The following is a 23,383-nucleotide window of genomic DNA, read 5'->3' on the forward strand; positions in this document are numbered from 1 at the left end:
TGTGTCCTGGTTTCAACTGGGTTAATTAGGGTTAATTTTCTTCATAGAAGCTAGAGTGAGACTATGTTTTGAATTTGGGATGAAAAAATGTTGATAACGTGCTGATGTTTTGAGTTGGTGCTAAGTAGTCAAGGTCAGTCCAGCTTCTCGTGCTGGCCTGCCAGCAAGAAGGCTGGAGGTACACAGGAAGCTGGGAGGGGACACAGCCAGGACAGCTGACCCAGGCTGGCCAAAGGGATATTCTATACCATATGACATCATGCTCAGTATATAAAGCTGGGACAAAGAAGAAGGAAGGGGTGGAGGGACGTTTGGAGTTATGGCATCTGTCTTCCCAAGAAACCATTACGCGTGACGAAGCCCTGCTTCCCTGGAGATGGCTGAACACCTGCCTGCCCATGGGGAGTGGTGAATGAATTCCTTGTTTTGCTTTGCTTGTGTGCGTGGCTTTTGCTTTACCTATTAATCTGTCTTTATCTCAGACCATGAGTTTTTTCACTTTTACTCTTCTGATTCTCTCCCCCGTCCCACCATGACGAGTGGCTGTGTGGTGCTTAGTTGCCGGCTGGGGTTATACCTCCACAGTAACAAAGGCCTTTCAAGGGCTGGTAAGTTGCTGTTCCTGCCTCTTTCTCTCTGCTGAAGTGCAAACAAAACTTTAATCTCTACTGTACTTTATCCTGTACACTATCAGGTTTCATATTTCAAAGTAGGGCAATGACCCCTTACCAGTTATTCTTTTTCCAGTTTTTGTAAAATTACATTTATTCAGAAAGGTTGTTAATATTTTTCATACCACAGCCACATGTCCCAAGTTGTACCACACATCTGCTGTCTCCTCTTCATTTTCAGCCAAAAACAGTGCACGTTCAAATGAAGATAGTGTCATATCATACTGCTGGGCATAGAAGCAACAGAGGCCCAGATTGTTAAAAAGTTGGCAGTTATAAACACCCATCTGCAGGAGCCGTCTAGATTGAAAGAAAATATTTTTTTAGATTAATTTCAAATAAGGATTCTATTCTAATAGAATTCTCTCCTCCTTTATCCCTATACTGAGAGGGAGTAATAATCAAGTGTTACAGTCTTCCACTTGGTAAAGGTTTCATGAACGGCAGTGCAGGGCACTTTTGATTAGTACAATCAAAGCTGTGCAAAACAGTCTTCCTGTAAATTAGGTAACTTCTGTCTTTTTGACTGTGCCGCGTGATCTGACTTTACTGTAAGACAGAGCTGTATGCAGACTTCCTCCATTTCCTCTTTCCAGTCGCTCAGCCTCAATCAAGCTGTAATTTGTTGCAGTTACTTTTTATAACTCTTCAGATTTCAATTTTTTGCTTGATTCCTGTCCTTCACTGCTCTCATCAGTACTAGTAAATCTAATATGTGAATCTACTTTAATCTTACATTTGAAGCATAACTCAGATTTTGATTCAAATTGGTGTTCTTTAATGTGTCTTTTAGAATGGAGATATTTTATAAAAATTCTGTTTATTAATAGAGAGATATGCTAAGAGGGCCAGGGAAAAGGAGGGCTGCTGTCTGCAGCATGACTCTAAGTTTCTGAACCTAAAGCATAAAAGAGCTCAGGTCCATCCAAAATTAGATAGTAGTGCTTATATTGATTTAATCTGCTCTTAGACTTAAGAACATGAGTCAAGGTCCTTTGCACTCTGACTGTACTGAAATAAAAAACAAGCAGCACTGTTTAACACTATCTTTTTATTGCTTTCAGTAAAACATGGGGGTACCCCAACCCATGTTCAAGGAAGGGATTTTATGGTCACAATCGCTCGTGACATCAGGTAGAGTTTTTCAAAGACTACTCTTTTTCAAATGGCTAAATAGGAAACCCACATGCCTTCTGAATGCAACTGAAATTGAGAGTAAGGTCCAATGTTGTCAAGCTGCCTCATGCTCTGGAAGATCATTTCTTGTTTATTAATCAAATAGTAACTGTTTTGATAACCTTTGATGATACTTTTACATAGTCTTCATGTAATGATGACAAGTTTTTAAGAGAGATGTAATTATCATTGGCCGAGAAGATATGTGAGTATGCTGACTTAACGGTGATATTTGCCCAAATGCTCAATCATCCTCCCATGCCAATCTCCTAATGTTCTTTTTTTGCCATCAGCACTACAAAAATCAACCCTTTATATTGCTCTCCCACACGTTCAGTTCTCTCTCCCTCCCCACAGTGTAGATACCTATAAAACCGCAGCGCTATCTCAGGCTGGTCTGAATAAAAATGGTTACTGCCAATGCATGCAATGGCTTCCACATGAGTATTGTCTTGTTTTAAGACATCTTTATAGTACTCTGCAGCCGAGGAGATATTGTTCATTTCCTACACAAGTGGAAAAAAATCAGATTAATTCTACTTTTCATCACCGATTTTTATCATAAAACTCATTAAAATGTCAATCTACTGAGTGCTTTATCTATGCCCTATACAGTACTTAACTGAGATTAATTATATATGCTCTTACAGTTCTCTGATCGTACAATGCAGCATCACCAATTGGCATCTTCACAAGCAACACACATATCCACAAGAAGAATGCATATTAATTTATCAGTGCTAGCTGTACCTATCATTAACTCTATGCCATAGCTACAAAGAGAGATTTATTTGTTTTTTATTTTTTAGAAAAAGAGATTGGTCAGAAGTTTAGCATGTGCAACAGGCATTTGCTACTTTTTGCACAATCCCTTGTGATACACAGTACTGTGCAGTCGGTTTCCGATTACAGTAACATCCAGTAAACTGATTTCCCCAGTCAATGTCTCAATTATTTTCAATGCTTTGTAAGTCAACTCATGAATTGCTCTGAACACAAATGAGAGTATAATTGCATATGAAGAATTATTATGTGCTTTTGAAAACAGGAATCATGGATTTATTACCAAATCTTGTACTACCTAGGATATGCCAGTTAAGAGAACTACGTTGTATAAAAATACGTGCTTGGATGTATGCTATTTGGAAGATGAATTAGGGTGAACTCATTGCTGTAAGCAATGTCACACTGTTTCTGAGGAGTGCAAGTCACCAGAGGACTCAACCCTGTATCAGAAAAAAATAAATCAAAAGATCAAAACACTCCTGTGTTTAGAGAGGAATAATTTCTACCTGTGTGCTGCATATACACCGTACTCTCAACATGACTAAAGAATAAGCTTTTATTTAACCTCAGCAGTGTATTTAGCTATGAAAAAATTTATTTCCTATGATTAAAGGAAACAGTATGAAAGCAGTCCCTTTAAAAATAATGTGGTTTTTTTTAAACCAGAAAAGGTCTACGACTCGTCCTACTGTCAAAAGGTAGTGACAGAGAAGAAAAGCTCTTATTAAGATGCCTGATACATATATTCCACCTGTGAGTCTATGTAATGAGAACAGCCCTGTGCTGCAGTACAAATCTTTGCTAATGAAGCTATAATCCTGCACTCAGGTGTCAGTGCAAAACTAGATCCTGTCAACTATATGCTGCTCTTTAATAATTCCTTAAAGGGTTATGCAATGTTATGTATGGTTCTGCAAAATAATATCCATATAAAAACTGTTTAACAATTCAGAAAGAAAAGTCTCCAAAAATTATGCAGCTGTTTTCTTCCTTGCTGAAGGACAAAAAGGATTTAATATGAAAATGGATTAACGCTTAGGGCTTAAATGAGAATGATGAGAACAGGAAAGAATGCCAAGTATGAATGGAGACCAAAAAAAAAAAAAAAATTACTTCGTTTAAAACATTCATTCTGGAATAGCATCATTATATTGTTTTTCACTGAAAGCTGGTAAAGTCCACTGTTTGACATGAAAATACACCCTTTTAAAATACAAAATACATGGTTACCAAGCTAAAATAAAACTACTTCAAAACTAATCCTACTTAAAATAACATCTACTTCCTAAACTAAAAACATTCACATTCCAACTGTTCTCACTGGCTTAAGAAACTAAGAGTAACACATAGTGCTAATAAAGAGAACATTTATGAGTAGACTATTCTGCTGTTTAATCCTGCTAGCAAGCTGTTGGTGACTTGAACAGTTTCCTGCTAGCAAGCTGTTGGTGACTTGAACAGTTTTAATACGATAAAACACATACGAACTAGACCTAGATACATGGACAACATCTGGACCACTTAATGTGGACTTGCTTCTGTGTGTCAAGGGTAAACAGGATCTCACTAGTGTGACTAACCATTTCAACAAATAAGCCTGCAAGGCTCCCCTAACATTACTTTGGTATCTTTGTGTACTGTTACCTGTTTCACATTAGTGATACTGAAAATCAGCGTAGGTAATTTTTGATGACCTTACAGTTATATTCAAATATTGTCTCTTTTTTCTTGCTCAGGCAGCTAGCCTTGGTCACAATAAGGATTGCATAGTGGGTGCATACCTCGTAGATTCTGGCAATTCCACAAATAAGAGCCACTTCTCCAGGAAATTGATCTAACCCTTGCTTGAAAAGGTTCAAAGCTGTTACGGGCTGATCCAAGCGCAAATACACCTAAACAAATAAAAAATGTATATAAATGTCAAATGTCTGACTTTTACATTTGTACTGCTGTTTAACAAGGGAGATAAATAAAAGGGATGACACCTCCCTTTATGCAGTAAACCATTAGCTGAGATGGTGAGTAATACTCGGAAAATAATGGAGTGAATACTGAATAAATCTCTGTAACGAAGATAAAATGGGCTAAGATAATTAAATTTGCATGCATATCATCTAGACATTATTAATTCATCTGGACATTACAAATAAAGCAAAAAAGTATCTTGTTATTTATTATCATATCAAAATAATACTTTGACACTGAGGTGAAGGTATCACCTTGAATATTTTCCTGTTTAATGTATTTAAAAAACCCCTTATGTTTAGGCTTGAAAGAACTGGATGGTTGACTGTACTGGAATACCAAAGTATTTTACTTAGTCAAATAAGACTGCACTACACAGCGCAGTGACACCTTCAAATTTCCTTACTGCTCTGCCAACCTCCCCTGTCACAAACAATAAAATCCCATAACATGAAAGAGGGCGGTTTGAGCTCTGTGATTTTGGCTTCTGTGTTGATGATGACAATGTGTCATCTGGATAACATGAGAATTGAATAGTGGGCATCAACGTAGCGATAGAGACCACCTCTGCAGCTGTCTGAGAGTACAGCTGTAAAGCCCTCCTCTTGTGGGGTATGGAAAATACAGCTACAGCAAAGGGGAAAAACCCCACGCACCTGCTTTGGGAAACTAGATGGCTAGAGTGATTAATTCATCTCCCACTGAGTGGAAAAATGTTTTGAGTGCTCCCGTTGGATAAATATTACATTAAATAGTGCTAACACTTGATATGAGTAAAAAAGGGAAAGAATCTGTGACTGGTATCCCAACACAAGCATTTGGTGATGCAATGCAAGAAAAATGTCTATGTTAATGGAACATCTGAGAAACCTCCAAACACATTTTCTGCTTCTGCCCTTGAGCTTCATGGACTTTTGAGTGCCAGCAATCAAAATACTAGTTAAAGTCCTACGTTCTTTTACTTGCAACCCTATAGATATATTCTACTGCAAAAATTTGCAAAGAATTCTTTCCTACGACCACTGAAGTGTCATTCTTCACTGTCAAAGAGCTGTCGACTGTGAGTGTCACCCTAGTAAAGGGACTGCCATTTCAAGTTGATCACTGGCAAAAAGAAAAAAAATACAGGGAATTTTTTCTAGTCATTTTGCTAATGTCACTTGCATTTCCTCTATTAAGCTAGAAAACTAATTCCTTCTTGTGAAAAGCAATAAAAGAACAAGGGGTTTGGGTTTTTGGGGGAGCATGGTACTTGGTAAACTAGGACTGCACTAATGACACCATCAATGAATGTGCTTTAAATCAACAATTTATTCCTAATGCACTCTATCTGGGCATGTTGCTTTATCTAAACCAGACTTCAAGTAATTTGCTATAGTTTTTAATTTATATACCATGCAGCAGCTTCTGATGAATTTTAATGAGCCTGCATTAAATTTTGAACTTTAAGTAATTGTCTCCATTGTGACTGTCATGCTCCTTATTTTCTTCTAGCAACAGTTTTCTACAACTAAGTTATTCTGCAAAGAGTTTTAGTGGAAAGTACATAGATGAAAGAGAATACATGATAGCTGGGTATGACTTCTTAATTAAGAAGAACCTTGGCTGGTTGTTTTGCTCCTAAGTATCACCTATGTGAGTGACTTGTACAGTTTACTCTAAATATGTGTAGTAAGCCAGTGCACACTGCCATACCTACAAATACTTTCATATTTTCTTTGTTTGAACTGAGACAAAATTTTAATTAGCTGGTTTTTTGTTTTGTTTGCTTGCTTGCTTTTTGTCTTGATCTAGCTATGAAGCACAGCTATCTTCATATTCTTAGGGCAAAAAATGTAGGACAGGAAATTCCACTAGATCTGCTCCTTTTTATTATTTTTATGTTTGTTTACGAAGTATGTTTTCTGAGCATTATGACTCAAGTCTGCTCTATTGCTTCATCTGGAGGTTCACTCCAAAGATGCACTCACTACAGATCCTCTGTGCAAATATTACGGTAGGGCAACACAGCCACAGTACTCTACTACGTAATTCCCATATTGAGTGGCATTTCACTGTCCAACATCTCTGCAGACTGTAGAGCTGCTGTCCAGGTGAGTGGCAAAAGAAATTAAAAGATAGGTAGGACAACTTCCACCTCTCGCAGCTGCTTTGGAGGGACCTGCTCTTTAAGAGTACTACAGATATAGTCATTAAGTTTTAGATGCTAAATGCAAAATGGCTCCATTTTCTTTTTGGTATCTCTTTTAACTCCGGTAAAAATATCCCATTTCCAACTCTTCTGGACCATGAAATACTTTGTAACTTCTCAGCAGCCCTGACTTCTTTAAAGATACTTTATTTTTTTGTTTTCTTTTGGTCTTTCATCTTTTCATAAACTACATTTCAAGGGAGAGTTGGCTTCCAGGAAAACATTAAAAAAAAAAAGATAGCTGCTGTAATAATGAATATAAACAGAAAACTAATTGGTACTGTAGTATTGGTCTATTTGCACACAACTTGATGCAATCCTATTATTTTTTTAATGGCTGCTTAACTCCAGTCTTATCTTTTCATTCCTGTCAGACTGAGCTATATCTCAGTGCCCTACTGTATTGCCTGTCCACCCACAGTCACTAAATCACGTTGTGTGATGCTTTATACTTGAGCGAGCTGGTCTATGGAGTGGGAGGTGGAAGTTCAAATGCAGCTCCTACTTGACCTAGTAATGATGTGGAGGGATGCATATCTCCCATTACGAATCACCGTTTGTTAATCCAATTACTCTGACAATTTAATCACTCTGCGTAGCTCTTTTGCTTTGCAGAATGACTCCTGGTAGTGACAGAAATCTAAAATTACTAAGCTCAATTGAGTAAACTAACTCCAACTGCTGTATTAACAAGTCTCCAGATAACAACTAATGATCATTTAAATACAAAACATACATTGCTCAAGAAATGGAAAGGTAATGCAAATATCATAATATGAATATCTGAATTATTGACTATAGTGATGAGTTTTGGATAGGCCTGTGACAGCTGGCTCAAAGGGAGCTGATAAAGAGCAAATGACTTCATCTCTTTCTAGGACAGGAGGAATTAAAATGCAGTTTTAGTTTCTCACAGGCCACCTTTCCTTGGAAAATGTTTAGAATCTGATGTGTACCCTGGTAAACAAGTAATTCTGAGGCTTAGCTGTGCCACTTGTTCTTTTAAAGCTTTTAATACCTTTATTTTGACAGAACATTCACTGTTTTAAGGTCTCTGATTCCTTCCTTTAAGCTCACTTTGTTTTGATTTTGCTTGTGAAACTAGGATTTTGAGCTTCACTCTTCACTTACTGATTTAATGCATTAGTTTCCTAGGAGACAATATATAGCTACATTGCTCTTCATACTGCAACTCAAATAATTCTTTAGCTATATAATCCTCATTGGAGTTTAAAGCAAAGAATACAGTAACATAGGAGGGGTTTCTTTGTTGTTATTGGGGATTTTTTTGTGAAATCTGGAAGTTCCAAAATCTTTTTGTAAATTACAGACTTCAGTTTCAACTCTTAGCATGTATTGCCTCAGGTCTATATGGAAATCACACCCTATAAACCTAATGATGTATCAAGCTCAATACTCAGCTATTCTGGTGTATAGACTTCTCAGGGATAGTCTGGAATTTCACTTCATTCTTGAACAAGCAAACCTATGACTTACTTTTGCCAAATACAAGATTGTATCAACCATGTCTTGTTGCTTGAGAGCTGACTTAAATTGTTTTTCAGCTTCACGATATAATCCTAACCTAAAGAGAAAACAGACAGATATAGAAGGCATTTGTTGTTTTTGTTTTTTTTTTAAAAAAAAGCTTATTAAATAATGAAGCAGTGCACACTAAATCAAACATGAACTGCCCAAAAGCATACTTTAAGGTCATGTATTTGTGTTTATGTTAACAAAAAACATGCTGTTAAATATATTAAGGTTACAAAGACAACCATTCAAAACTATGAAAAAGGAAAATTAATGAAATTTGTTCCCCTTTTGTACATGCAGCCTTCTGGTGCTAACTGAATAATGATTATTAATTTTCGTAGGACTCCATCCTGCTCTTTGTACAGAACGGACAGTAGAAAACGAGCAATTAAAGTCATACCTCAACCTCTACCTACATGGTTCTGGAGCAGAATTTCCTCACTTGTGGCAAAGATCGTGTAGATACTCTCCACTGTAAAGTTTCGGGAATGCTTAATCATCTATAAAACACTTTCTCCTAGCCTCGTATGGGAAATGGTGAAACTTCTGTTGCCGATATTAAAAACCTTTAATATCGAAAACATGCTGTATTGTAAACGGCACCACAGCTTAAGACAGTCCAAGCAGATCACTTGGGAGGGGGCAGCGTATGGCACATGAACCTCACAGAAGTCTGTTCTGTCTCAAAAACATCTGTTTTGCAGTATTACTGCAGAATATTTTGCAGTAATTTATAAATGCTATATAGACTACAAAATTAAGACAAATGTACCAACAACAGCAAAAAGGTATATTTTCTCATATGCAAATTGTCTTTTCTTTCCTTCACCAAAGAGCACATACACTTGGTGAAGAAACACAAAACACAGCCAGAACAAGCCAGCCAAAACAAAGAAACACACGCAATGGGGACATAAGGTAATTCTGGATCCTGGCATTACATGTGCCTGCTTGGATGCTTTAGTCTAAAAATCCTGAAAATGATGAATGACCTCTAAGCTCAAAAAACAGTCGAACCTTCTGAAGAATGTCAAATAAAGTTTAAGGATAGTGAAGAATTTCATTAGTTTGGGCATCTGAAGAGAAGCAATAGTTTCAAGCCAAGATACAAACATGGAATTTTAAAGGGCTAATTGCTTTGTATTATCAGCCTGTTCATACAAGAACTGCTTGTAGAATTGTAAAAGCCTGCAGATGATGCTTCAGTTTTTTAACAACCAATACAGAATCCATATGTTTTACATTCATGGGACAAACATATTGTAAAGAATGAAAGGAGGAGTTGCCACAGTACTTGTTTGAGTTATGGGAAGCAGGTTTGTATCAGGAGGAGTTTCACCTGATTTGGCACAACTGGCTGTTACAACCATTGCTAAATCCTCAGCAGCCACTCTAAACTTCCTGCAACAAGCTCTGCTCCCTGCTAAGAGGCATATCGCTGCACAGCGTCGGGGTACTCCTAAGTCATTTGGATCAGATGCTCGGGTAATGGGGTGCCATCCCTGAGGCCCTGGCATCTTTGAAACTGGTACTTCTTGGGCAATATATCTCTGGCAGAAAGTGTCTAATGTGAATATTTCATTTTTTATTATTTCATCAATCTGAAGCCCTCATTGACAGTTAATTTCTCAAGCTAATATTGTAAATTTATGTGGTCTGTTTTAACATCAGTTCTTTGCATTTATTTACTGACTTTTCAAACAATGACTTTGAAACACATTAACAAAGGTGAAGATGCAACTAATTCAGTTACTTAAAGGTACTCAATGTTGGTGCCTTTACCTCAAGCAGTTAAACATAATCTCTTTGTATATTAAAGGAGATCTAACTGTAAGTACACGCTCTCCACCTATATACTTACTGAACTATTTCTCAGCGTTCAGCATTGCGCAACAGACCCGGCAGTTCAGGTCCTGCACTCACACTCATCGATCAGAGAAGAAATGAACAACGGCTTACCTATAGTAGCACTTCCCAATTTGGACTTTCCACCACCAGTCCTTGAATTGTGCATGCTCAGTGGCAAGGGCTGCCAAATCTAGAGCCTTCCAAAACAAACGCATCATCTTAACATTAGTAACTTCAATGTTTACACAAAGAAAAACAACATGAAGTGAACAATGTAAAGATTTTTGTAAAGAGAAAATTTTGAACAAAAAGTCCTGGTAAACTTGAGGTGGAGGCATTGCTTTATGTTTACTATTTTTATAGCTTAGTGCTTAAAGTAGCTGAAAGGATAATTTGTCCCTATAAGAACAGGTAATCCAAACAGCTTCCAGTAATTCAAAGGGAAAATATAAAATTAATTTGATTGGACTCCTGAAGTGCTGCTACAGAATATATAGAATATTTGTGTAAGCCAAGACACGTTGCCCAAGCTTCTCATCCTTGTTCACTAAAAGTTGTTAAACACAAGCAAAAATATACTGACACAAAGAAATCAGTTCAGCCTGTTTGAAATACTGTGCAAATTATTGTCTCATTGATACTATCAAGCTGCCTCCACTTCTGGGAACTCTCTGATGTGTACAGTATGAAATACTTCTTCCTTTTAAAAGTCTATGATGTAAATAATTATTTTATGACAGATAGGAAAAATAGATAAATATTCTAAGAAACAGATACCTACTGAAGAGGGTGGAGGTCTAAAATCTCTTTTATCTTGCATATTGGAAAAGTAGGTATGCTAATCAATGTGCTACCACCAGCCACCACAGACAGAATCTATGGCTTTTCATGTTTTAGCTATAATTGCAACATTTCTGTTAAAACAAATAGATGTATGTTCTGTACCAAAACCTACCAAAGAAAGAATTGTTAGCGTTGTGTTTTTCAAATGCCATTTAGCCCCAGAACATATCAAAGCCATGCTATGTTTGTTACTTATATTTTAGAGATATCTTCAGAAATAGTCTGAAAAGCTTTACTGCAGTATTTTTATAACAAAGAATTTGCGTTTTTCTTGTTTTCATAAACATTTTGCAGACCACAGAAATCAGAAACTAGCTATCTATGGGGAAAAAATATGGAAAGTTTCTGTGCACTGGCCACTCAGTAGCAGAGGAACCAATAATTTCCACGAAAAAAATAATCCGAATACTTGAAATACTAGAAAGAGCCTAATTTAGTGGCATCTAAACCTCTGGGTTTGATTCCTTTCCTTCCTGCTAGCAAAATGAGGTTGGAAGTAATTAATGAGTGTAGATTTGACATAGCACAGCAAAGTCAGTGGAGCTATGACAAGTTAGACAAGTTGCTCTCTTTTGGCTCTGTGAGAAAGAATAATTTGTTTTCTGTAGCAATTCAGGCTACGGAGTTGTATCGATGCTGTCCTCAAAGAGAAAGAGACAGTTGTCGTTCCCTGCCTCTGTGGCAAGAGAGAGAAAACTGAGGAAAGCTTACAACTCTGAAGTCACTGCTTCTTCCAGTTACGTGGAAGACCTCAGACGGCAGCTCTTATTTTGGTTGCCCTTTGTTTCTTAATGGTTTTGCAAATTGCACAACAGAGGTTACTGCTGTAATGGGGAAGCAGCTTGCTTCAAGACAGAAATTAGTGGTTTCCCTTCCAGACAAATTCTTTCTTCTAAAGGTATATGAACAATTTTGTTCCAGTACAGGGAAAATTTGGGAAAGTAAAGTAGCTGATGTTACACACTGGTTACTTCTGTTGCATTTACAAATGTATAAACAATGCTTGTGTCTGTCAAATACCACACCTGCTTCTAATACAGCACGAGCAGCCACTGAAAATGAGTTAAGGCTCATACTGCAAATAACATCCTTCACAGAGCTTTCCTTAGAGTGCTCTGATGACAAGTATTCAAGGAGAAGGACTGAATTTCAAAAAATGATCCCTTCTGTAGCTAAACATTCAGCTTGCTTTCTGGCACCCCAATTATTTCTGATAACTATTTTACGCAAGGCTAACGATCCTGGCTGCTATCGGAAAGTGGGAACTAAGACTGCTTCAGGCTTAGCAGACACTAACATCAGCAGCTTATCTGTCAATGCAGATCCTGAACTCTTACTGGGATCTTACTACTAACATCAAGAAACAAAGTGTGACTTCATTTTGAAGTTAGTTTCTGAAATTAAGTCCTGTTTTTATACCTTCCTATTGAGGACATAGGAAAGGAATAGGAAAATCCTGTTTCTGATACCTTACAAGCGGTCACAAAAACTTTAATCCAAAAATACTACAAATGTTACCAACATTTCTAAAAAGTGTTCACCTGAAAAGGCTTTGTGCATATCAATGTCAGCTTTTTGCATGCTAATAGTTAGACTTTCTGCTGGTATTACAACAAAATCTTTTGACAGTGTGGCCTTTGCAATGTTAGTAAATTGATTAAAACAGACTTTTAAAAGTCAAAGTCTTCACCTTGCCATGTCAATACCAACTGCTAGCATATTTCAATTTCAGTTTGCTGCAAACTTTTTGTTTTTTAAAGTTTAGGTACAAATCAATGTTTAATCTGCACAGCATGTTAATGTAAAACCAATCTATAAGAGCAGTATAAGTGTTACGCCTGTCCTGCACTGAATTGTCCATTGTTGAATGTTGGTGCAGTCATATTAATAACCAGAAGGGAAAACCAGCACGGATTGTGGATTGGGAGATACTGGTATGCCTTTTTAAGGATTTTTTTCTTCTAACGCACATATCGGGAAAAAACCCCATACCGACTGTCCCAAAAGTTTTAACAAACTTTAGGATATAACTCATCATCTGGAAATGCTGGTCAGCTGAAACTGTTGCTCTGTAGAACACTTAGCCTAGTTACTCATGTGTGCAGGAGCCCATTTCAACAACAGTCTTAGCCCTGGGAAGCCTTTCAAAACAAATCTATGTTACTCTCAGTTCTTACATTTGTGCAAATAAAAATCATAAAATCCCCTAATATTTAGTAGGGTTTCTGTTAAAAAAATTCTTAAAGAATGAATCATAGCTGGTTTTAAATGAAAAAGAATGTCGATTCTTTAATTTTAATGTGTTCATGATTCTGAGATTCTTTTTTTTTACCGTTACTTTCCTTAGCTAAACTGCGTTATAACCAAGACTTCCAAACTGTCTACCAGCTGTAACTCAGTATAAAACATCTTGTAAGGGTTGTGGTAATTTACTATTGTATTGCAAAATTAAATTGTTAAATGTGCATTTGTTTGAAACTTAGTAATTTCATACATAGTACTGTATGCACCAAGAAATTAGATAGATGGAAACGATAACAAGTTTCTGCAGCTTCTTTTATGTGCTGCTGAATGGCAGTAATTCTCCCAGCAACAGTTACTAAGTCTTATTGTAGACAAATCAGGATAGTCTAGAAGATAGCTGAGTAAATTACATTAGCCATAGTCAATTTAACACAATTTCTTTTGGTGAGTGTCTTCTGGATTTCTGTAGTTTGTAAACATAATTCCATTACAAAGAGATTTCTATCATAAAGTATAAACTTCAGAGTATTAGGAAGAACAAAGGAAATATCAGAGGTCATGACTCCTGGCCCCAAGTATGTATTGTACACTCATTGTTCTTCCTCAGGACAAAGTGTCTTGTCATCAGTACCCACCTGTGAATAACGGCAGAATACAATGTCACAGTAGTTTACTGCTGAAAAAAGTAGCAGCTGAACTATTTCTGGACAAGTCTTTTAAACTGCCCTGCTCTTACAGCATTTAGCCCATAAAATGGCTTTTAGGAATAGCTCAAGTGGTACAGAAAGTCAGTTATTAAGTATATGTGTTCAAAAGGAAACAAATCAAGAACAATAATGGATAGGGTACTAGTAATTTCTTCAGAAGAGGGTTTCATTTTTCATTAAATAAGATGAAATACTTTTGAATACATTTTCAACTGTTGAAAAAGCTCAGTGCTGTTCTCTTTCTGCATCCCCATGTTTCTGATAATTGATAGATTACTGATGTATTTACTTTTAATTTGAACCGAGTTTCTAGCATTATTTGTCCAGTTGAATGCACACTGATTAATGATATTCTCAAATGAAATTGCTGAGGCTTTTTTTTTTTTTCTATGTACTGGCTGAATACTAAACAGAAGATAAATAATAAAACTGCCTTTGCTTCTCAAATAATAATACAGTTGGGAACAGTACAGACTGTTCCAGATCAGCACAGTGATAAAGGAAGGATATTGTCACTACTTTGTGTTTTATTTGCAAAACTGCAGGAACTGATCTTCCAATTGTACCCATGCAGAAAGTCAACAAGTAGAGGCTTTTCAGTCTATACAGTCACAAACTTAAGCCGATTTCCCATGCTCCCAATCCTTCCAAGCTTTCATCCCGTGTCATGCAGAAAAGTGTTTTGTGGGTCTTTTTCTGAGGATGTGCAACATCACACACTAGCAGGTAATACAAAGATGCAAGAAATGTCCGTGAATGTTCTACTGGGTGATCAAGCAAGATCCAGATCAACTTTTAAACGGGTAACACATGTTGTTTCTCTGTTGAATCCTAAGCAACCAAATTCTTTTCAGGGAGAGGCAAGAAAATGGGTTAGTGAAAAGCCATTGGTAGGAGAGGTGAATAAGCAGCAATGCAGGCAAGTTTAAGCAGAAGTTGAAGGGTTTTTTTGGTTTTGGTTTTGGTTTTTTTTTTAAGGAAAACCAATGCAGATGAGGTTCAAAAGGAAGAGAGGAAAGTTTGGAGAACAGAATTATATTGAAAATCATGTAGAAAGCACAGAAGAGAGGCATGAAAGCAAATGAGAGAAAGCAAACTGAATAGTTTTAAAAAAAAAAAATCTCTTCAGAGATACATACTACATTATAATGGCACCTCAAACTGTGAAATGAGACACTTTTTTCCTACAAGACGCTATCATTAACCAAACATGTTGATCTCCCTCTCATTACACAATAAATAGTGGTGACTAAGCTGACACTTCTTTGCTTATTCAAATGGCTAGGGTGCATAAAAAACCATAGGCAAAACTTTTCCCGCAAGACAGTGATTTGGGATTCTCAGCAAGGATTTCAAAATACATGCAGTACAGTGTAAAAACATCTTACAGTTTTTTTCTGGAGTGCTTGGAAAATTCCTTGCATTATATTACATTATCTGTCTAGCCTAGAGACTCTGCATGTCCTTAAAGTGTAGGTCACAGGCACATGTGGGATCTCATCAAGTGACCCTTTTATTCTTAGTGAACTGAGTTCTCAGTAACAAACAACCTAAATTTTAATTATTAGTGGCATAAAACCCAGGCACTTTCTTCATATTCAGTATCAGAATATGTAAATGTTAACTGCTATTTCTCTCTGACATTTCTGACACTTACACGTACTGTTTCAACCATATCTTGGATTAGTAGTGCATTGCAATTCAATCCTCTTAAAAGAACACTATGCAACAAATTGACAGTGTACAACTATAATCATTTGATACTAGATTAAAAAGCTTCACATAGCAGTACATTTGGAAAAGGTTCTAATCTATGTCAACAACAAATATTTTTTGTGTGTTATTGATTAACTGGAGGGTTTAACTTCAGATCTTAACACCCCAGTATTGCAGAAAATTCAGCAATTGTTTAGCCAGCTATGCATTATTGACACAAACAGTTCTTTCAAACAAACTTCAAGGAGAAATTTTGATTCAACTTCAACTGGGTGCATATATCTAACATAATAATGAAATATTTTGACACTTTATCCATTGAATCAATTAATTATTTCTTTGCGTGTACTGCCAAAAAAAGTTCTGCAAGCTTCATCTATTTCTGAAAGTTTAAACAACATGTACCCAAACTTGATCTTACCCATTCAGTGCAGTAACATAAGAACGACCACAGAAGAAAAGTTCTGAACAGGGTAAGAGGGAAACCGTATAATTAGGAAAACTTTTGAAAAAATGTTATAGACAGTCACATTGACAATATAATCTTTCTCTTGAGGCCACAAAACACCTCAGCACTGTGGAATTAAATTTCTAGAAAAAGTGTCCGAAGTCTTATTGATATTTTATTTTTCTGCAGTTTCACCAAATACCTTTCCTTCTGCTTCACCCAAATGCATAAACAATCATCTCAGTGGTTTAAAATGTCAAATGATGTTCAATTCAATCACTAAGTATTTGTCAGATATTTGCACCTTCTTCTGTTAATGGACAGTCTTCAGTAACTTACTGCTTACTCGCAATAGTCAGGAACTCTGAATTTTCTAGGCAGTTCAGCTACTTGACATGTAGTTTTCAGCTACTGCTCAGGCTCCAGTAAATTCTATTAACATGAAATCATTAGATACAGGGATCTTATCACATTTTTAGACGAGGGACCTAGTTTTAAGCATTAGAATGTTTTGCTTCTCAAAAAAGAGAGCAATCCATATCTTGGTATTTGCAAATTACCACCCCCGATTACCACTCCTATAAGAAAGGATTTCTCTCTCTTAAACAACTTTTAATGCTCTACTTCTGTATGCAGATGTGATGTACTACCTGGGTCCTTAGTTTAGCAGAATACTGACAGAAATAACTGAACGATACTTAATAAAAACTGAAAACGGAGTAATTACTCACATTTTTTACATCATTTTCATGGTGAAAAATATATTCGAACAACGCCTGTCAGGAAGAATATTTAAAACATTGTCATATTTGAAGATAAAAATTGATAATATTATTTTAGAGGAATACAGAATCTTGGTTATGTTAGGCAGAAACGAATTCTTTGTGAAAGCAATCACATTCACACATCACAATTGCTGACATTTAGATTTAATTAAGACTTAGACAAAAACTATAGATGTGCTACATTGTCATTACAGAAAAGCATTTTAGTTCTTAATCTGTTGCAAGAGATTAGTGGAATTGTCTCTTATCTCTGATCCTTAAAGTAAATTAAACAAGAAAAAAAAAGGCAACTATAATTTGAAAGTCAGTATAGATTTGAAAACCTGGTACCATTTTAACAACTTTTTAACTGTAAAATGAACAAGTGATCTAATAAAGACTTTTTGCAATGTATAGTTAGATGCTTATGTAGTGCAAAATCTACTTAAAATTAAGAATGTAAGCTGAGCAAATTTTGCCTTGAAGAAAGAAAAAAAAAAAAACCCTACAGAATTTTGCGATCCGTAGTAAAGCAAAAGATTATTTTTTATTTGTAAATTATAAATGCTAACAACATTGCCCTTCTGAAACTCAAACACACCATCATAATCCAAAGCTTAAAGAAGTTACATGCATCAGCTGTGCTGTGGTAACTGCTCATAAGCCCACAGCAATATAACTTGTTTACTCCTGTATAAAGCTAAGCAAGTCATACTACCTTGTAGCTGTTCTGCACTAGAATATAGGAGTGTATATAACAGACAATCGGGGCATTTTAAGTAAATAAAATGATGTTGAAAGACATTAGATAACTAAATGGAGACTGGGAGCCTCTATTCTCAGAAATGTAGTATGCATGCTAACAACACAAGGTTCAACTGAGTTGAACATTGATCTTTTTCTGCATCCAAATCCCAGGTCTTAATTGCTTCAGAAGAACAGAATGTTTTTCTAAATTCTTATTATTTAGAAGAATTCTTATTATTAGAAGACTTAATAAGTCTTCTAAGGGCTTCCGTGACTCTTCTGCCAGCTTTTCTTAGTCAAAATTCTTAAAAGATTTACCTCAAGGAAACTAGAGAATTACTAATGAATTGTCACGTCTGGTGAGGAAAGTAAACTACAACCTACTTTTCTTCTACTTTTGGTCAGAAAAGACTCTGAACAGATAATTAAAAGACATTAAAGAATTATAAATAAAGACAAATTTATAGGGAGATTAAAATAGGTGGATAACAAAAGAAGAGAAAACATTATTTTCTGAAGTATCAGAACATTGCCTTCTCTAGTTAAGCAACAGGGAAGCATTCAGTAAAAGTGAGTAAATCTAAAGAGATAAAAAAGATGTTTTCTTGCCTGGCTGGCACAAGGAGTTTACTGCTGTTATCCATAGGCCCTGACCTTCAAAAGGATTTAAATGACTGAACATTCACTTGGATAAAAATATCTAGAGTTATCTGAATAGCTCTATTAAAAATCCACAAGGTAAAAAAGATAAAACTTCCTGTTTCATGCCATAAACCAGCTGCTGAGATTTACCAGAGGCACTCTCTGGCAACAGGTGATACCTCGTATGTCTACTGTGGGGTATCCTGCAATAGTCTTTAACATGACTGATGCTAGTCAGCGAGAAGCCACATTCCTGTATACCTCAAAACATCGGATGACCTAGTCATGCAATGAAAACATAGATAATCTAACTTAAAAAAAGATGCAATGAGTATACTTTGCAAACACATAAGGAAGAAGTATGTAGGAGGAGTATATACCAACATGAATACACAGAATAATTATGTGAATTTAATAGTTGCAAGATTTATCATCTTTTTGCACCTGGGAGAGGTGACAGCTCAGAGTTTTAAAACTTTATCAATGATTCTTAACACAGAGTGCAGTCTGCAGTCTCACCCCCTGCTTTGGCTTTAGCCTTAATGCTGTCTTGTTTAAAAAAAGTTATAAATCCATGTAGCTCCAAATTTAAACTTAGGTCTTCCATTCTGTGTGAAATGTTAATGCCATAATGTATTAGCTTCATAATACTGACAAGTACACTTGCTGCCTATGGATGTTTCTATGACTGTCGCTTTACATTTTTTGGCTTAAGCCTCTTTTCATACGAAACTGAAGGAAGACAGAGCTACCCCATTATCCCCCAAAATGCTAATTAAGAAACAAAATTCTTAAGCACACATAGACTTCTTATTCCTGAGAGCTGTTGCTAAGAATAAGTATTTCATCTGAAAGCTAACCTACCTGCTTAAATAGTATATAGAGTTACCAATCACAACTAAAAGCTATCTGTCTTCAAGCAGAAGAACTAAGCCTAATTTCTTATGGATGCGTCTTGTGTTTCTTAATCCTTCCTAGGTTTCTTACATTCTCCCTATTTCACAGACTCTGATGGATTTAGCATAATGTGTGTGCTGGCAAGGACATAACTGGACAAAAGGCTTGCAGTTTTTTCAGAACTGATAAAGAACAGACTCGTAACTGCCCTCAGATGATAGTTTGGAACTCTTCCATTACCTTGCCAGACTAGAACTTACTATATTTGGTATCTATTCTTCTGCTTAGTTTGGTTAAGAGGCTAAGTGACAGAGATGTAAGGAGCGGGTGAAGAACACAGTGCAACCACACAAAATTTATTTCCTTTGAAAACCTCATTGGCAAGCAACGGCCTACATCAGCCTAGATAATGTTTTAAAAAGCAAAGGAATTTGTTAATCATTCATGAAAAATTATTAACTAAAATTTTGGCCTGGAGGAGCTAATTTCCACCAGTAGAATATCAGGTACTGCTAGTCTTCTAACAGTGTTCACCACTACTACCTTTCTCAAAATAGACTGAATACATATGGGTTCTTTCAACTCTACATTGCTAGCCAAATATAGCTCCTGAGAGTGTATCTGATATTCGTTTGATACCTTGTGCAAAATGAGTTGCTGGTCTCGGCCCAACAGTTGTTTTTTGTGAACAAAGTATGCACAGAAAACATCTTCATCTACACAACTAACTGGTGGCGTTGGGGAAAGATTCAACTGAAAGGCCACAGAGTGATAAATCATTACACAACTTTTAGGTCCCTTCCATTCAGAGCTGAAACCCGTAAGTTGGGCAGATAACCTGGATAAACCTGTTCTATTGGCAGTCTCAGTTTCGATGGCTGTCGATCGTAAGATCTTAATTGAAAATGAAGAAGAATTCTGAACAAGAAGACAAAAACTTTTTATATAAGAAGTGTTAACTCATGCCATAAAATCAAAGGGAAAAATCCTAACCATTTGAACATTTTTAGGCCAGGATTTCCATTTATTTGTACAAAGAACTGCATTTCGGGACATGAAGGAGGGTTCTGCTGGGTTTTTTCCACCTTGTTTTTTTTTTTAGTTGCCCTTCATCACTCCTATATGCACAGTTCAAAGTTATTTACCAGTGGAATATTTTATTCCATATAAATGTTTTTCCAAGGTTATACTTCCAACATAACATCTTCAGACATGTTGTCCATTTCAAGTTTGGTAACCACTGTCAAAAGATAAGTAACACACTATTTTTCTGAACTTTACATCCACAACACAGTTCATCGTTGTTTGTATCCCCAATCCCATGTACAGTTACATTAGAATGATGCCAGAAAATAAGAAAAAGTTATCACAACATTAACCAAAATAGTTACATACCTTTGCCAGTTTGGGCTTTTGAGCATATTTTGCTAAATTCAGTCGAGACAGATTTATGAATGGGCCATCTGGATTTGTTATCATTGAAGCCTGAAGGGGAGAAATAAGTTTTTAAGTGGGAAGTTCCCCTACACTTTTACTGAAAATTTTCAAAATAGTAGAAGTATAGAAAAAGAAACAACAAACAAAGCATCTGTAGATGCAGTGCTCTACTGTGCTGTACAGACTCTTCTCACTTGAATTGCATCTTTTCTGAAAGCCAGGAATTTGTCTTACTCCCATACAGTTCCTGAAAGAGGTTGCATGAATTAGCTTCTGGAACTACCTTTTTCTTCCCTCTCTCCACTATTTCCATAATGTGCCTAAGCATGTAGCTTGGACTAACTGTTAGGCGGACTGAAGGTAGTTGGGATACATAACAAAAAAATCTTCAAGAAAGATTTAGGAAGATCAGTTCATACTTGCAATAGTGAGAAGATATCACATTTTGCTATTAACATGATGTTAACCTGTATTACGTATTTGTGCCAGTTGCAGTTTATTGATTTTGCCAATAGAAGAGGATAAAACCAGTACAGTTTATTTTCCTTATCTTCTGAAGTGACAGACACTGAGAGATTAGTAACTGGTTTGTAGTAAATTGAAAAACTTGGAGAAGGTCTCAACATACTTGTGGTGAAATCATGTCATAGTCTTTTCATGACCTTCAGTGAATAAAAATGAGTCTCACAGAACTTGTGAATTTGCAATTTATGTGAATTTTTGTGAACTTGTGAATTTATGTACTTTTTTATATAAACAAACTACCAAACTAACAAGAAGTAACAATTTCAAACTCTAGTTTGAACACAATTTAAAGCAAAAAATTAAAAACACTCACCTTCAAACTTGAGTTTGAACGCAGCTTTCAGGTCAACTACAATGTCATTGTACTAGATATTATGACCAAGAAAGCCATCATTCTGAAAACAGTCAAACAACTTACCGTTCCTAGCCTGACATATCCCCCAGAAGCACTAGTAATTGGACGAGCTGTGAGAGCTGTTTGAGGTGTTTTTATAGCCTGTTCCATAGTACTTGGCCGTCCACATTGCGTGCTGGGTCTCACAAATCCTGTAATAGGTCTTCCTGATTGAGTTACTGGCCTGAAGATGTTAAGCATATTATCCTTATGTTGAGTGGTATTTATCGATAGAGAATTTAAACATTTATATCTGAAGCATTTAATTTTCAAAAGTTAAATTTAGGATTTGCTCATTTGTCACATACCTAACAGCTGGGCTGGGGCCTCCACCTTGGCTAGTTCCAGGGAGTTTCAAAGATGTTCCTGGTCCTATAAAATAGGAGCATTTCTCACTTCACATTGAGATACTACACCTTTGTCCAGGGGACTTCAAAAAATGATTGTGTTTTACAATAAACTGGAAATGTCTTTGTTCAAACTGAGGGGACACAGCACTAGGCAAAGAAGACAAAAACCAAGTATTATTACTGACAAATTGCAAGAAACCTGCCACAATGAACATGGTTTTCTCACTTTTGCCCTTCTCATTCTCTTCCCCATCCCACTTGGGGGGAGTGAGCGAGCAGTTCTGTGGGGCTTAACTTGCCTACCAGGGTTAACCCACAACAATTCCCAAGAACACCTTAGGAGCAATAGATAGCTTTGAAGAAAGACAAGTTACTGGAACAATGAGATCATGCTAATTTGAAATGGTGTATTTTCCAACTGGGACTAAAAGAGCACCCAGACTTGAGTAAATAAACCAAAACCTTCAGCTACAGGGCAGCTGGAGAATTATATCATTAGACCCATGTAGGACCCCCACCCACAATTTAGGGGCACAGCAAAGTGCTCAAACTCATCCATATGCAAAGGTCATCAATGAAAATACTGAACTGTCTTGAGCCCAGGTGAACAGATGAAGGGTCCCTCTTTTCACATATTTCTGTTTTGACATGGACGTGGATCATTAAGAATTACTAGTTCCTGCATGTAGACTTTCCATCACCTTCACCGACATTTGATTAGTCAGTTTTTCTAACCTCCTAAATGAATGTCTAAGAGGTGGTTTTGAAAACTTGTTTAGAAGTAAGATATGACAGCTATACCTTCTGGTCTTATCACAGCTTGTTACCATGTACAGAAAAAAATTAGATTTAAGTTGATACAGCCAGTTCTTGACAAATCACTGTTACTCATCTACTTACTTTCTAGATACTTACAAACTGCTTTTATCCCACATCTTTCCAAGAACTCAAGTTAAACTGATAGGTACATTATTTCCTTCCTTCTTTTTTTCCCCAAGATAAACTCCAAGTTTGCCCTTTTTCAGTCTTCTCTCTCTCCTGCGCTCAAGCTGTAATTACCTCTCTGAGAGGTAATTACCAGGCCATTGTTTAAGCAAGTTTAGTACACTTGTCCAAATTGATAACTTCTAGCTCGATCTGAATAGCTTCTAGCTTTTTTAACCCATGCTGATACAAGCACCTCTGATGCCAGTATTATAGTAGCCACCTGGCTACAGCTGTATTTAAAGTTAAATAATACAAAAAAGGTAATAACCATTATCTCTTTGGTAGAACCAACTAAATACATACGTGATGCTAAAATAAGGACCAAAACTCAGGATTCTCTCTCTTCTGGCAGGCTGCATTTAGGATCTTGTTTCTTACTTGTTCTTTATAGTGCTGTGAATCTTGAATTTTTTACTCCACAACAGAAAGAGTGGACAGTCCACCCAGTAAGAGTTTCTAATATGATAACTCAGTAAATTTTCAGATGACACCAAGTTGGGTGGGAGTGT

At 36.4% G+C, this 23,383-nt stretch overlaps 1 protein-coding gene across 1 annotated transcript in view; it reads right to left on the reverse strand.

Annotated features, from left to right (window-relative positions):
• Positions 1-23,383, reverse strand: part of TTC8 (tetratricopeptide repeat domain 8) — a gene marked incomplete at its 5' end in the record, with an annotated part of 33,284 nt that overhangs the window by 4,785 nt on the left and 5,116 nt on the right. Inside the window, 9 exons of the mRNA XM_010284479.1 lie at positions 797-971; positions 2,214-2,353; positions 4,415-4,525; positions 8,287-8,374; positions 10,285-10,370; positions 16,863-16,907; positions 20,577-20,666; positions 21,562-21,721; positions 21,846-21,909. Of these exons, the coding sequence (XP_010282781.1) occupies positions 797-971; positions 2,214-2,353; positions 4,415-4,525; positions 8,287-8,374; positions 10,285-10,370; positions 16,863-16,907; positions 20,577-20,666; positions 21,562-21,721; positions 21,846-21,909 (959 nt within the window). The remainder of the gene's footprint in view (positions 1-796; positions 972-2,213; positions 2,354-4,414; positions 4,526-8,286; positions 8,375-10,284; positions 10,371-16,862; positions 16,908-20,576; positions 20,667-21,561; positions 21,722-21,845; positions 21,910-23,383) is intronic.

The sequence above is a fragment of the Phaethon lepturus genome, unplaced genomic scaffold (genome assembly GCF_000687285.1).
Source record: "Phaethon lepturus isolate BGI_N335 unplaced genomic scaffold, ASM68728v1 scaffold11883, whole genome shotgun sequence".
Lineage (NCBI taxonomy): Eukaryota > Metazoa > Chordata > Aves > Phaethontiformes > Phaethontidae > Phaethon > Phaethon lepturus.